Raw genomic sequence first — 12,326 nt, forward strand, 5'->3', positions numbered from 1 at the left:
TCTCCCTGAGGCCGCTTGCCACAGGGCTCCCAATAAGACCTGTTTTCTGTGCTTCTGTTTGCAGGTTCCAAATGACTCTTGTGCAGTGCGCTTGCCAAATCCATCCCATCTGAAGGAGTGCCAAGTCCAGGCAGCTCTGGTGCCCTCAGCCACTCCCTTGGACGTGTCTCTTTGCACAAGCCAGGGCTCAGGGCCATTGGGGTGAGGGTGACTGATGCCCCAGTGAGCAGAGGAGGCTAAGTGAGAAATGCTGCCTGTGGTGTTTACCTGGTGAGGTCCAGGGAGGTGGAGGCGTCCCTGCAAGTGCACATGTGGGACTCAGGCATCTGGGGTGAGCCTGCAGCAGAGCGCACACCCATCTCAATGCCTCACCAGTGCACTGGGCATCCATCCTGCCAGGCCTGCCTGGTTCCGGGGCACTGATCTGTTTGCTGAGAGCATGAGGTCCACGTAGAGAGGGATTTTACCACTGAATGGGAGAACTGAAGACATTGAAGCCTCTGAGAGTGCTGGGTGAGGGTGTGTGCTGTAGAAAGCAGCCAGGCATGGAAGGGAGGCAGGTAAGTCAGATCCATCACCCAAATTCTCAGACACAGTGAAAGGCCTGTAGACCAGGACTTAGGAGGAGTGAGGGAATGTGATGGAGCAAAGTGTGTGTGTACTTAAAAGTGAGTTCCAGAAGAAATGTCTGCATTAGGACGAAACTGTATGTGTATGTGGCAAAACTAGAGGCAGCTAATTAATTCAGTTTTCTTTATAACATACTATTTTAAATTTCTATCTCATGAAATGGTGAGTGCTAAGGATTTTGAGTAAAAGATACTAGAATTATGCTTGGTTGAAGATTCCCCAAATTACAATTTAATAGAAACTTTAAGAGCAGCCAACTGTCATGAGAGGTAGTAGATTTTTCCTTCCCATTTATATGTATCCATCCATACATAAAATTTATGAAAAAATTAAAGTTTGAAACTCATGTGGAGAACATATTTTGGGGCCAGTTTCCAAGATTACAGAGGAGAGTTGGGTAGGAAGTCTGTGTTGCGTGTCTCTCCAACATTAACAAGGATTTGTGGAGCGAGGTGGGGAAACAGACTTCACCCTGGGAAAGAGTTGTATGTCCAGGGTAGAAGCTGCCGGGTGTGTACCAGGTTCTTTCAACCTCCTCACACATTAACTAGCTTGCTGTTAGAGCACTCATCTTTGGATTCAGGTGTAGCTCTGCATGTCAATCCAGATGCCACTCAATGGCATAGAAGGTATAATTTCATTAATAATCCTGGCATCTTAGGAGTATGCTCCTGACCTGGGGTGACTTGGTGGGAAGAGTCGTGAAATGTGCCTGTGGAAATTCTAGGTGCCTCATAGAAGTTGCCCCTGGAGGTAGAAGCAGGACACTGAGGGAGACAGGAGTGAGTGATGTTGGCTTCCCAGAGCTGCAGGGAAAATGTGGATGGCTGTGTAGATGCAGTGAACATCACAGGAACACAGTCAAGTCAGAAATGCACAGGAGGAAGAACTTAGGAGCAATTGAAAACATTTGATGTTGTAGTCCATTTAAAAATTCTGTCTGTGATAAGTCTTTAATGGCACCTGCAATGGGCATGGGGTCTGCTAAACACAGGGATCTCAGTAGTAAATTGTCAGGGGGTGACTTCAATAAAGTGGATAATTGGAAAATCAAAACCAGAGGGAAAATATGCTTCCATAGACACAGTATTGCTCAGTTTGAGTTGTGAGTAATTTTCACTGGTTTGGGAAATGTTTGTGACCAACCAGCTCACATGAGGCACATTGCCTGAAGTCTCCATCTGAGTGTGTCATCAAGGCTTCTGAACTGTGGGTCAGAGCCTTTGGAACAGCCAGGACAGGGGCATAGGCAGGGTCACAAACCTCACTCAGTGCTGGTCTTCTTGACTCAGGACCACAGCAAAATGCTGCCATTCTGTCCAGGGAATTAGAAATAAGGTTAAGAATTGATTTAGTGCATGATAAAGAAACAGCATTTACTAAATAAATAAATAAATAAATAAAATATATGAAAGTCTAAATCATTTATATACTGTTAGTGACTTAATTTTCACATGTGGAAAGATCAAAATTTATTATATTTAAACTCAATAGCAATTGTCAATGAGTTGATCAATATTTTGTTGTTCCTAATTTTGTTGACTAGGCTTTGTGTTGAAAGATGGAAACTTAGATTAGTGTATCTGTACATTTCTTTATTTATAAACATGTGTATGCATGTGTATATATATATATATATATATATATATATATATATATATATATATGATCTCCTTATTGAGGGAGAGAGCATATATACAGAACATTCAAATAAGTATGAAGTAAGGATACAAGTAACCACCTTCCAAGTATAAATAAATAACATTAACACCTACAATTCCTCATATGTAGAATAAAAAAGTTATGATTCAAATTCTACATGTTAAGAAAATAGGGAAAAGTAAAATATATTTGCAAAGATACATTGTTGATTTTGACTACATATAGCTTTCATTTCTTACATATCAACAAGGACAACATTTAAAATCATCCTATATTTCATCTGCTATAAGTTTTATCCACTTAAAAATTCATTTAAAATAAAGTTTCATTGTCATAATATTTATGTGTCTATTTGTGTATTTACTCATTTGTTCATGGGCTGCTGTGGTGCATGCCCTTGAGGGAGGACTCTCACATCCTGGGCTTATGGCAGAATGGTCTCTCTAGCATGGCCCATGTATGTTAGTCATGAGCTCAACACCCATGATTGAGCAACTGTTGAAGGCCAGGTCTGTCCTGTGCAGTGTCCATCATGAGGTTAACCCTGGTGGAGCAACAACAATGAGTGGTGAGTGGAATTGACCTGTTCATTTAATGAATAGAAGGTGAAGGTGGACTGCAAACCCCACACAGCAGAACAGTAAGGAGACCAGAGGAGTCCGGGTCCAGGGGGAGCATTGGGATTTTAAGAAGCCTATGCAGGGTAGGCCTCCTTGAGAAGGTGAGAGAGCTGACCAAAGAGAGCACGCCCTAGGCACAAGTAATTATGGAAAAATGGTGATGGATTTTCCTGTGAAAAAAAATAAAGAAGAAAACTTAATCGTATATAGTTTCAGCAAAAATGCAATTTGGGGGGGCCTTTTTTGTGCACAATCACCTATGAAATTACATCTGCAATAAATTTCTAACAAATGCAGTGAATTACAATTTTGCTTTGAAGGTTAAACAAGGCATATTAAATAATGGGAGAGTTGGGTAAGGAGCACAGTGTGCCACAGGATGTGCTCAGGGTTTGTGCTCATCATCACTGTCTCTGTTATTACTGTGTCCTCATTAATGCCACTACCCTGTCACCATAGCTTCCATCTGCTTCAAAGAAACCCTTAGGGAGTGATACAAGATATAAGAGAATGTGACTGAGCCAACCAACATGCAGCAGAATTGCATTTTGTGCTCACTGATGGGTCAAAGTGGTCCCTGAGCTCTGAGGAGCAGGGGCACCTGGGTCAGAATGCTTGCTGTGGCTTCCCATATGTGCAGGTTGGGTGGGGAGAGGGTAAGGCCATGCTCCTCCGGTGAAGCCAACCACCTGAACCCACAGGCCCACTTTATACCAACCACTGCTTGAGTTTGCCCCTCTGAATTTTCAGATCACTGCCTGGTGACCATCTGTCATCTGCTAGTTGTTGTCACTGCCCTTGATGGGAATCTGTGATCAGGTGTCACAAAGACATCATCTCCACCAGGTCTGACATGGACCTGCCCGAGTGAGCTCTCTGAACAGTGAAGGTTTCCACCAGGTGCAGTAGGTCAAGCCAGAAACCAGCCCACCAGCTCGACTGCTCAATACTGCCCAATCCTCACAAAGCACCATCTGCTACACACTCTTCCAACACAAATGTCTGTGATAAACTACTGTCTCTCCTCTATTTTATCCCTGTGTTGCTGTAGTGGCTCTAAGGCATGCCTTCTCCATATCTCTTTCAATTCCACAGAACCTGGGTGGGCTCAGTACCACCCATGTGGGACAGGACCACTCTGCACCCTTGAAGCCAATTGTGTGGGATTGGCAGTGTGCTGGACGATCTCAGTCCAGGAGCCAGGAAGACTGGGAAACACAGCCTCCATCCCCCTTTATCCTGGGTTCCTCACGTGCTGTGATGGTCTATGTCCCTGCAGGGCTTCTGCAAACTTCACAGTAACATCCCTGGGGATTCAGAGGGAGAGAGAGAGCTGGCACTGCCATGTATTGCTGCTGCTGAGGCACCAGCCCAGTTTCCCTCTGCCAGAATCTGCCCTGTCCCTGAGGGACAAGCAAAGAATGACCCTTCTCTGAATTCTCTACAATAACTACAGTTGTGTGTATTTGAGGTTTATAACATGATAATATGGGGTGCATATTGACAGTGAAGTGGCTACAGCAGTGGGGCAGATTGATTCCCATCATCACCTATGGTTACAAATATCTGTCATCACATTGTTATTTTTGTGAAATAAAGAGTTAAAATCTAGTCATTAAACAACATTCCTTTATACAATATCATCTTATTAAATTTAATCTTTAAGCACATTAGCTTATTTTTCTTTTTTAAAAATATCTATGAGGTCATTCATACTAATGACAAAACCTAATTCTCTAATGATGCACTATAAATTACAAACAATAGAGTTTAAAAACTATTTCCATGTTTTGGTGGAGTAAACTAATATCGAAGACTCAAGGAAGTCTGAGAACCTAGGGAGGTGTGTATTGTGGTGATTACCAGGGTAATTATATTACTCTGTGGCCTGTTTTAGCCTTATAAGGCAAAAGATGTATCACATGAGATATAAAATCCCGGAAAAGTTTGAAATATTGCTCTTTCACTTGATATTTTCAGAAAAGAACCATGAGTGAGATGAGTGAGGAGTGATGGTCTAGTGGCTTGAGTGGACACAGGCAGGTGGAGGGGAAGGGAGAGGAAGGAGGAAGCAGAGCCCTTGGGGACTGTTCTGTTCCTGGACCTTCCCCACCCCCCTCTCCCTCTCTCCCTCCTCTCTCTCTCTCTCTCTCTCTCTCTCTCTCTCTCTCTCTGTCTCTCTCTCTCTCTCTCTCTCTCCTTTCTGGCTGCCATGAGCTGAGCAGCTTTCCTCCACTGTGCCCTTCTGCTACAGAACTTCGCCTTGGAGCCAGCGGACCATGGACTAAATCCTTTGAAACTATGAGCCACAATAATTTTTTCCTCATCTAAGTAGTTTTTGTTAGGTGTTTTGGTCACAGCGATGAAAGGCTAACACAGTTTCCTATAGTTCTCTGGAATTTACATTTAGTTAAATTTAGTTTTAACTGATACATAAAACCACACACACTGTGCATACTAATGGGGTTCCATGCGGTATTTCAACATATGACTACATTGTGAAATCTTTAAATCAGCCAGAACATGTCTATCTCCTCAAGCATTTCTCACTTCTTTTTGATGAGTACTTTCTAAATCCTTTGTTCTAATTTTCTGAAATGCGCAGTGCATCATCGTCACCTGTTGTCACCCTACTGTGCAATAGCACACCAGAATTCCTTCTCCTATAACTACAGCGTAGTCACCAGTGATCTACTTTCCCCATCTCTCCTTACCCTCTACGCCCCGCCTCCTGGTGACCACTCTCCCACTTGCCTATGAGATAATTATTTTCCCACATCTGAGTGAGAGCATGGACCCTTATTTTTCTGTTCCCATCTTATTTCATGTGACAGAGTGATCTTCAGTTCCATCTGTGTTGTCACGAATAACAGAATCACATGTGTCTATGGCTGATGGTGTGTCTTTTGTGTGATGGACACTGAGGTTGCTTCTATTTCTTGGTTATTGGGCACCTGCTGGGATGGACACAGCAGTGTCAATGTTGCTTGATGTGCTAATGTTATTTGCAAATTGAAACTATATCACTAGAAAGCCTAATCAGTGTTCCAGGATGCTTCGACCACAGAGGAGGGATGTCACATCTTCAGATATTCACTAAAGCATTTGGCAAGTGATAGTATTTTATTGTCATTTTAAATTAAATAATTGGTGAGATTAAATGAATTTCCCTCAATTGATCAGTACACATTGTGCCTCTTTTGGGATTTCTTGCAATTGTGCAGATTTATTAATTTATACTTTTTGAGTACTTTCATATCAATTTTGAATACATATTTTTGCCATATACATTTTTGAATTTCTTTTAATTTTTATTATTCATTATTATTTCAATTGCACATACTATGGACACAGTGGGATGATTCAATGCATGTGCATAATATAGAATGATTAAACAAAGATGGTTAGCATTTTCATCTTAAATTTTAAAGAACATTTAATTAGTATATAATTGTGTGTTTATTCTCATGTGTTTCAAGAAGATTATTTCTCTATTTCTTTTAGAAAGTATATAGTTTCATAAATCATCTATATATCTAGGCTGGAATATGAATTTAAATAATTTACCTGTTTCCTCTTGGTGTAGTGTTAAGAAAGGTATCCTTTCTCCTTATGAAAAATAAGAATATAAAACAAAAAATTGATTTTTTTCCTAGTTTTTGTTTAATTTCACCATGTAGGCTATTGTACTTAGTATAAATGGGATTTATTTGGGGGTTGGGTGTGAGTTGGAGCATATGAATTTCTTCTTCTCCTATCTCATTTGGCTCTCTAGTGGACATGGTGTGCCTGTTAACAACATGCTGTCTAACTTCTAGTAATTCATCTTTCTAAATTTACGCACACCAAGTCCAGGTCCTGCATTCTGCTCCTTGGGTTTCCTTGTGTCTCTCTTATCTCAGAAATACACTCTCAGGTAGGGCAGTACTTTACTGTATGTGGACATCAGCACATGTGTGCATTTCCCTCTCCTTCTGTTTGGGTAATTCCTAGGCAGCATGGGGTTAGTGCGCCTTGCTGGGGAGCACATGGAGGTGTGATCAGCAGAATTCAGAATGCAGGCTTCTCCACAGCACAAACAAATTGCTCCCTTCATAAGCAAATGCCATTTAAAAAAGTATATAGGATAATGCAGATCAAGCCCACTTTTCAAATTCTATAGTGGGCTTCTTTCATATTTCAGTTGTTAAATACAATGTATATGACAATCACAATGGTACCAGAGGTGATGTTGTATCATTGTGAGAGTTGTTTTAGATTTGCTGATAGCACAGTAACTGTGCATATGTCCCTGTTGTTAGCTACTTGCACTAGTGGGAGTGGCTGTGAGTTCCATGAAAACACACCACATGGGATTGTGTGGATGTCTGTAACATATTGTACTTGTTTGCTTCACACAAAATGGGTTAGATCCTGAGACTCCCTCTCCCGGGATATGAGGGTGGCGAGGCAATTAGAAGTGTTCCACAGTTGTCTCTGTTCATGCACACAGCATTCCCTGGGGTATAATTCTCACTTGAGATCATTCAAGATGATGCAGTCATCAGGGAGAACAAAATGCTCATGTACACACCCTGGGATGGCATTATTTGGCTACATGTTTGTTTCTGGAGTCAGTGAGGACAGCTGCACAAGGAAGACACTCCATGCTCAGAGCCATCCCTTCACTTGGTCATGCACTCCTGCCCAAGCCAGCTGGAAGGTCATATTCAGTTCATTTCCTAATTGTTTTGAATCAACTACTTACTAGCAGAAAAGTGAGTACCTATAAAATGGACCTTTCTAAGCGAGCAACGTGAAACTCATCACTGTGCAATAGCTCGGTGCTTAGGATCTTCTGTTTGTAAAATCTCACAATGAGGATGGTTGTGTTTCATCGAGAAAAAATCTTCCTAATTGACTTCATCTGTAATGGCTACAAAAATTATTTAAATTGCATTAACACAGTGCCAAATTGTTGTGTAATCACATGTGCATTCCTCTATTTACACACCTGGGGAAAACAACCAATCTTAGGTGTCTTCCATTAACACACTTACATTTTGCTTAATTGTTTTCTTTCTATGTCCTATTTTTTATTTATGTATTTTTTTGGGGGTACTAGGGATTGAACTCAGGGACACTTGACCACTGAGCCATATTCCCAGCCCAATTTTATACTTTATTAAAAGAATGGGTCTCACTGAGTTCTTATCACCTCACTTTTGCTAAGGCTGGCTTTGAACTTGTGATCCTCCTGCCTCAGCCTCTCAAACTGCTGGGATTACAAGCATGTGCCATTGCGTCCAGCCTGTCCCATCCTTTTTGAAATTAAATCTTTTAAATTCTTCCTTTGATTTCACTGTGTCTCTCTGGTACTTTCCTACATGCTCACCTATACCCATAATTCATCATTCAACATACAAGTTAAGTTATGCGGCTCAGGTATTATTTAGATCAATTAATATATCTTCAAGCTTTCTCATTATCATAAGGAATTTTCTCATACCATGTGAGCAGGCAACTTAAAGATCATTTCCTTTCAAGTTAATAAAGATTAATTGGCTAACTTAAAAAAATTTTATATGAACTTTGAAATTAAATCTGGCACTTTTGTAAATAGAAAGAGGAAGAAAGCAGAGAGTGAAAGAGGGGTAGACATGACAGTGAAATTGAAAAGAAATAAATAAATGAGTTCCAAAAATTGGTCCAAACAATAGGAAAGGGTGATGACGGTGGATACAAAGAGCATCGTGTCTGTTGGAACATTGTCCCAGCTACTGCCCTCAAAACTTTATGTGTAAATTGATTTTTCTTTCCAGCTAGAGATAATAATCTCATTTTGTTGCTAAGTGCAGTTCTAGAACACAAATTCACTGCAAATCAGAGGCCACAACTGACAGTGAGATTTCAGGTGTGAGTCGCGTTCAGCAGAAAACCCGGCTTTGTAATGACCCTATGTGCTGTACAGCCTGCCCCTCAGTGACCATGCAGACATCCCTGGCCAGTGCAGAGTGGAGATTTCCTCAGAGTCCCCATGAGGCACAGAGAGGACAGTGGTGGTGGTGGGAAATCTAAAATATGGGACAGCTGCACATGGCTCTGTTAATTAATCACAATCGAAGAACAGACTTTGATCCCAGGAAAAAAGAAGTGTTATGAAGATAATTCAATAACATCAATCCAACCATTATTTAACAATTTAAAAGTGTATATATTTTCTAACATACTTCAGGTGTGGAAAATTTTGAGCTACGTTAAAAACAATCTCAATTTTTTGATGGTAAAACTGAGACTTAGATTGTATTAAATATTTCATTCCAAGACATATAACTAGTCATATAGACATATAAATAGTCATTCCAAGATATATAAGTAGCAGAAAAAACTTACAAGTAAAGCTGACTCAATTTCTATACTTGACCAAAGTACAATTTAAAATGTATTTAATCCTGTCTAATCTGTATGAGTGAATAAAATGTAAAGATTCTCTGTTTAGTGAGCATATGCTGTTGTAGAAACCAGAACTCTAAAAATACATGCGGCATCCATCAGAACGTGAAGTATAATAATGCAGCACAACTCAGGAAGAGCTTGATAGTGACTGCAACCTCATCAGCAGTCGGGCAGTGGTGGGCAGGTGGGGGATGAGGTTGGCTTCAGCTGGGAGGATTCAGAGGCTTTGGGGTGCAATGAGAGACCAGGACAGCCCATGGGCAGATGGGAAGATGTCTGAGAGGTACACCTATGCCAAGGCATTTATCCTATGCAGGAGACTCGTGACTGGTACTTGCTTCACATTAACACTTTTCTTTTGTAATCTGATTAATTGGAAACTGTAATCTCCACTAAGAAAAAAGCATTTGGATGGATGGCAACAGAGCATCCCAGCATTTTATTAATGTCCAGATATTTGGCTGTTTTTCTTACTCTTTGTAAATCCTGTTGCCATTCTTTTTTATTTTCCTGCTTTATGTGTATGAGACCTATCATTAGAATAGGTACCCATTGATTTCCCTATTGTTGAAGGGTGTGTCTGTTCTGATCATCTGCTATTCATCAAATATTTTAAAACAAATGCACTTGGGTTATGGAACCCACTGCTAAAATTCTTCATGAGAATATATTTGCCACTTAGTCCTCCACTAGCATCTCCCACACTTCCCACAGTATAAACAACAAGAAGATAAGTTTTTGAATTTAGGTGCACAGATTATTGGAAGACAGATTTATTACTTCACAAAGTAATGTAAACGGTATCCAATGGTATTTAAAGGTGGACTGACCTAATAAAAACTTCACCAGTTTGATAAAGCCTTTTGGTTTACTGTAAAGAGAAGGTCTGACTTATCTGCAAGGGAAGGCTGCAGGCCCCTTTTGAAGGGGTGTGCTCCCAAGGCTGAGGAGCTTGGGCTTCTGCAGTAAGCAGCTCTGCCAGTCTGAGCACAGCCTTCCCTTTGAGGCAGAAGTGCACATCGCTATGTGAGACCACAGAAGACAGGTGTCCAGGGTCAACACGCATATGGAGACAGCCCTGTCTTCAACACCAAGAGCAAACACCTGCCGGAACATTCTCCATGTCCTCCTTTGTTCTTAAAGGTGGGTGAACAGTCCCTCAGGTGAGTGAGACTGTGTAAATGCTGTAAGTTACCAGCAGTGAGGAAAACATCTGCAAAAAAGTCAGTCTAGGAGCATTAGAATGATCCATGAACCAACTGGAAAACCACCTGTACTCAGGTCTACAGTGCTGTCTTCATGCCCAGAACACTTACAGAACTTTGCTTCCTTCCAGACATCACAGTCATAATGCAGAGGGGATCCTGCAGTGGGGGAGCTCAGGGAGTCAATGGGAGCAGCTGTGACTCACTGGCCAGTCTGCACCCAAGGTGCTGGTGAGACACAGACAGACTCCCCTCCATTCAGCTGCCCTGGAAGAGAAGCCCTTGCTCAAAATACAGCAAAAGATGGAAAACTCAACTGAAGCCTTCACCTGATAGAGCATTTAGTAAACTAGACAAGTATAATTGGATGAACCTACACCTGCAGGAGTCACCATTTTTTCTGAAACTGTCACACATAATATGACAATTTCCAAATAGTCCAACTTTACCATACAATAGTATTTATACTTGGGTGCATTTTCTATGACCTTGGTGGAGCTTCCAAGCATGACAAGTTTGGAGAACCACACTGTGGCCGAGTTTTTTCTTCTGGGACTGCTTCAGCACACACCAGCTCACTTTTGTGTCTTCGTGCTCATCTCCATCATGTTCTTCGTCACGCTGACAGGAAACAGCCTCCTCATCCTGCTGATCCTGGTGGACCCCCTTCTGCACACTCCTATGTACTTTTTCCTGTGGCAGCTCTCTCTCATTGACATCCTGTTCACAATTGCCATTGTCCCCAAGATGATGTCTGACTTCCTTCTGCACAAGACTGCCATCTCTGTGTCTGGCTGTGGGACACAAATCTTCCTGGGATTGGCCTTGGGTGGAACTGAGTGCATCCTTTTGGGACTCATGTCCTATGACCGATATGTGGCCATCTGTAAGCCTCTCCACTACTTGCTGCACATGAACTGGACCCTCTGCAGGCAGATGGCACTGAGCTCATGGGTGAGTGGTGCTTTCAATGCCTTGGTACACACTGTCTACACCATGAAGTTCCCTTTCTGTGGACCCAGAGAAATCCATCATTTTTACTGTGAACTCCCTGGTGTCCTGCAGCTCTCTTGTGAGGACACCTTGGCATATGAGACGGGGGTGTTGATCAGTACCACTATTCTGCTTCTCATTCCATTCTCCGTCATCCTTGCCTCCTACATACTCATCCTGGTCACCATCATCCACATGGCTTCTGCCGAGGGGAGGAAGAAAGCTTTCTCCACCTGCTCCTCTCACTTGGTGGTGGTCAGCCTATACTATGGCGCCATCATTTTCATGTACATGAGGCCAATCTCTTCCCATACTCCAGGCCAAGATAAAGTTGTGTCTGTCTTCTACACCATTGTGACACCAATGCTCAACCCCTTGATCTATAGTCTTCGAAATAAGGATGTCGTGGGAGCCCTGAGAAAAACTCTATGGAAGTGTTCAGCATGTGGGAAAACGTGACTATGAGGACTGGGCTTCTTGAGTATTGACCAAACGTGAGCATTGACCAAACATTAGACTGCCTCCAGTAGAGATGCTCAGAGTCAGGGGTGCAGGTGAGGGGCCACTGAATATTCTGAAGTGTCAGGTGTGGCACCAAAGGGATGCTGGGCTTCTCTGCAGAAACTACAGCTTGGCCAGTGTGATGACGGTGGCACTACCCAGCTGTCAGGAAGACAGGGAGGCTCTGGTTCCAACCATGTTGTCAGAGAGAAGCATGTGACTGCATTAGTAGAACTGTGTTTACAGCTTATTATGAAAAGTCACCCTCTGTAAGGTATAG

The 12,326-nt window shown here is 42.0% G+C and overlaps 1 protein-coding gene across 1 annotated transcript; it reads left to right on the plus strand.

The window, feature by feature from the left end:
* Nucleotides 1-11,059: 11,059 nt before the first annotated feature.
* On the plus strand, nt 11,060-12,004 carry LOC143400192 (olfactory receptor 2T27-like). Its single transcript, XM_076857508.2, has one exon. The coding sequence runs from the start codon at nt 11,060-11,062 to the stop codon at nt 12,002-12,004; it is 945 nt and encodes a 314-aa protein (XP_076713623.1).
* The last annotated feature ends 322 nt before the right edge of the window (nt 12,005-12,326 follow it).

This window comes from Callospermophilus lateralis, chromosome 5, assembly GCF_048772815.1.
Source record: "Callospermophilus lateralis isolate mCalLat2 chromosome 5, mCalLat2.hap1, whole genome shotgun sequence".
NCBI classification, from domain to species: Eukaryota; Metazoa; Chordata; class Mammalia; order Rodentia; family Sciuridae; genus Callospermophilus; species Callospermophilus lateralis.

Excerpts from the sequence above, each read along its gene's own strand:
- LOC143400192 (XM_076857508.2), top strand. The coding sequence starts at position 11,060 with ATGACAAGTTTGGAGAACCACACTGTGGCCGAGTTTTTTCTTCTGGGA.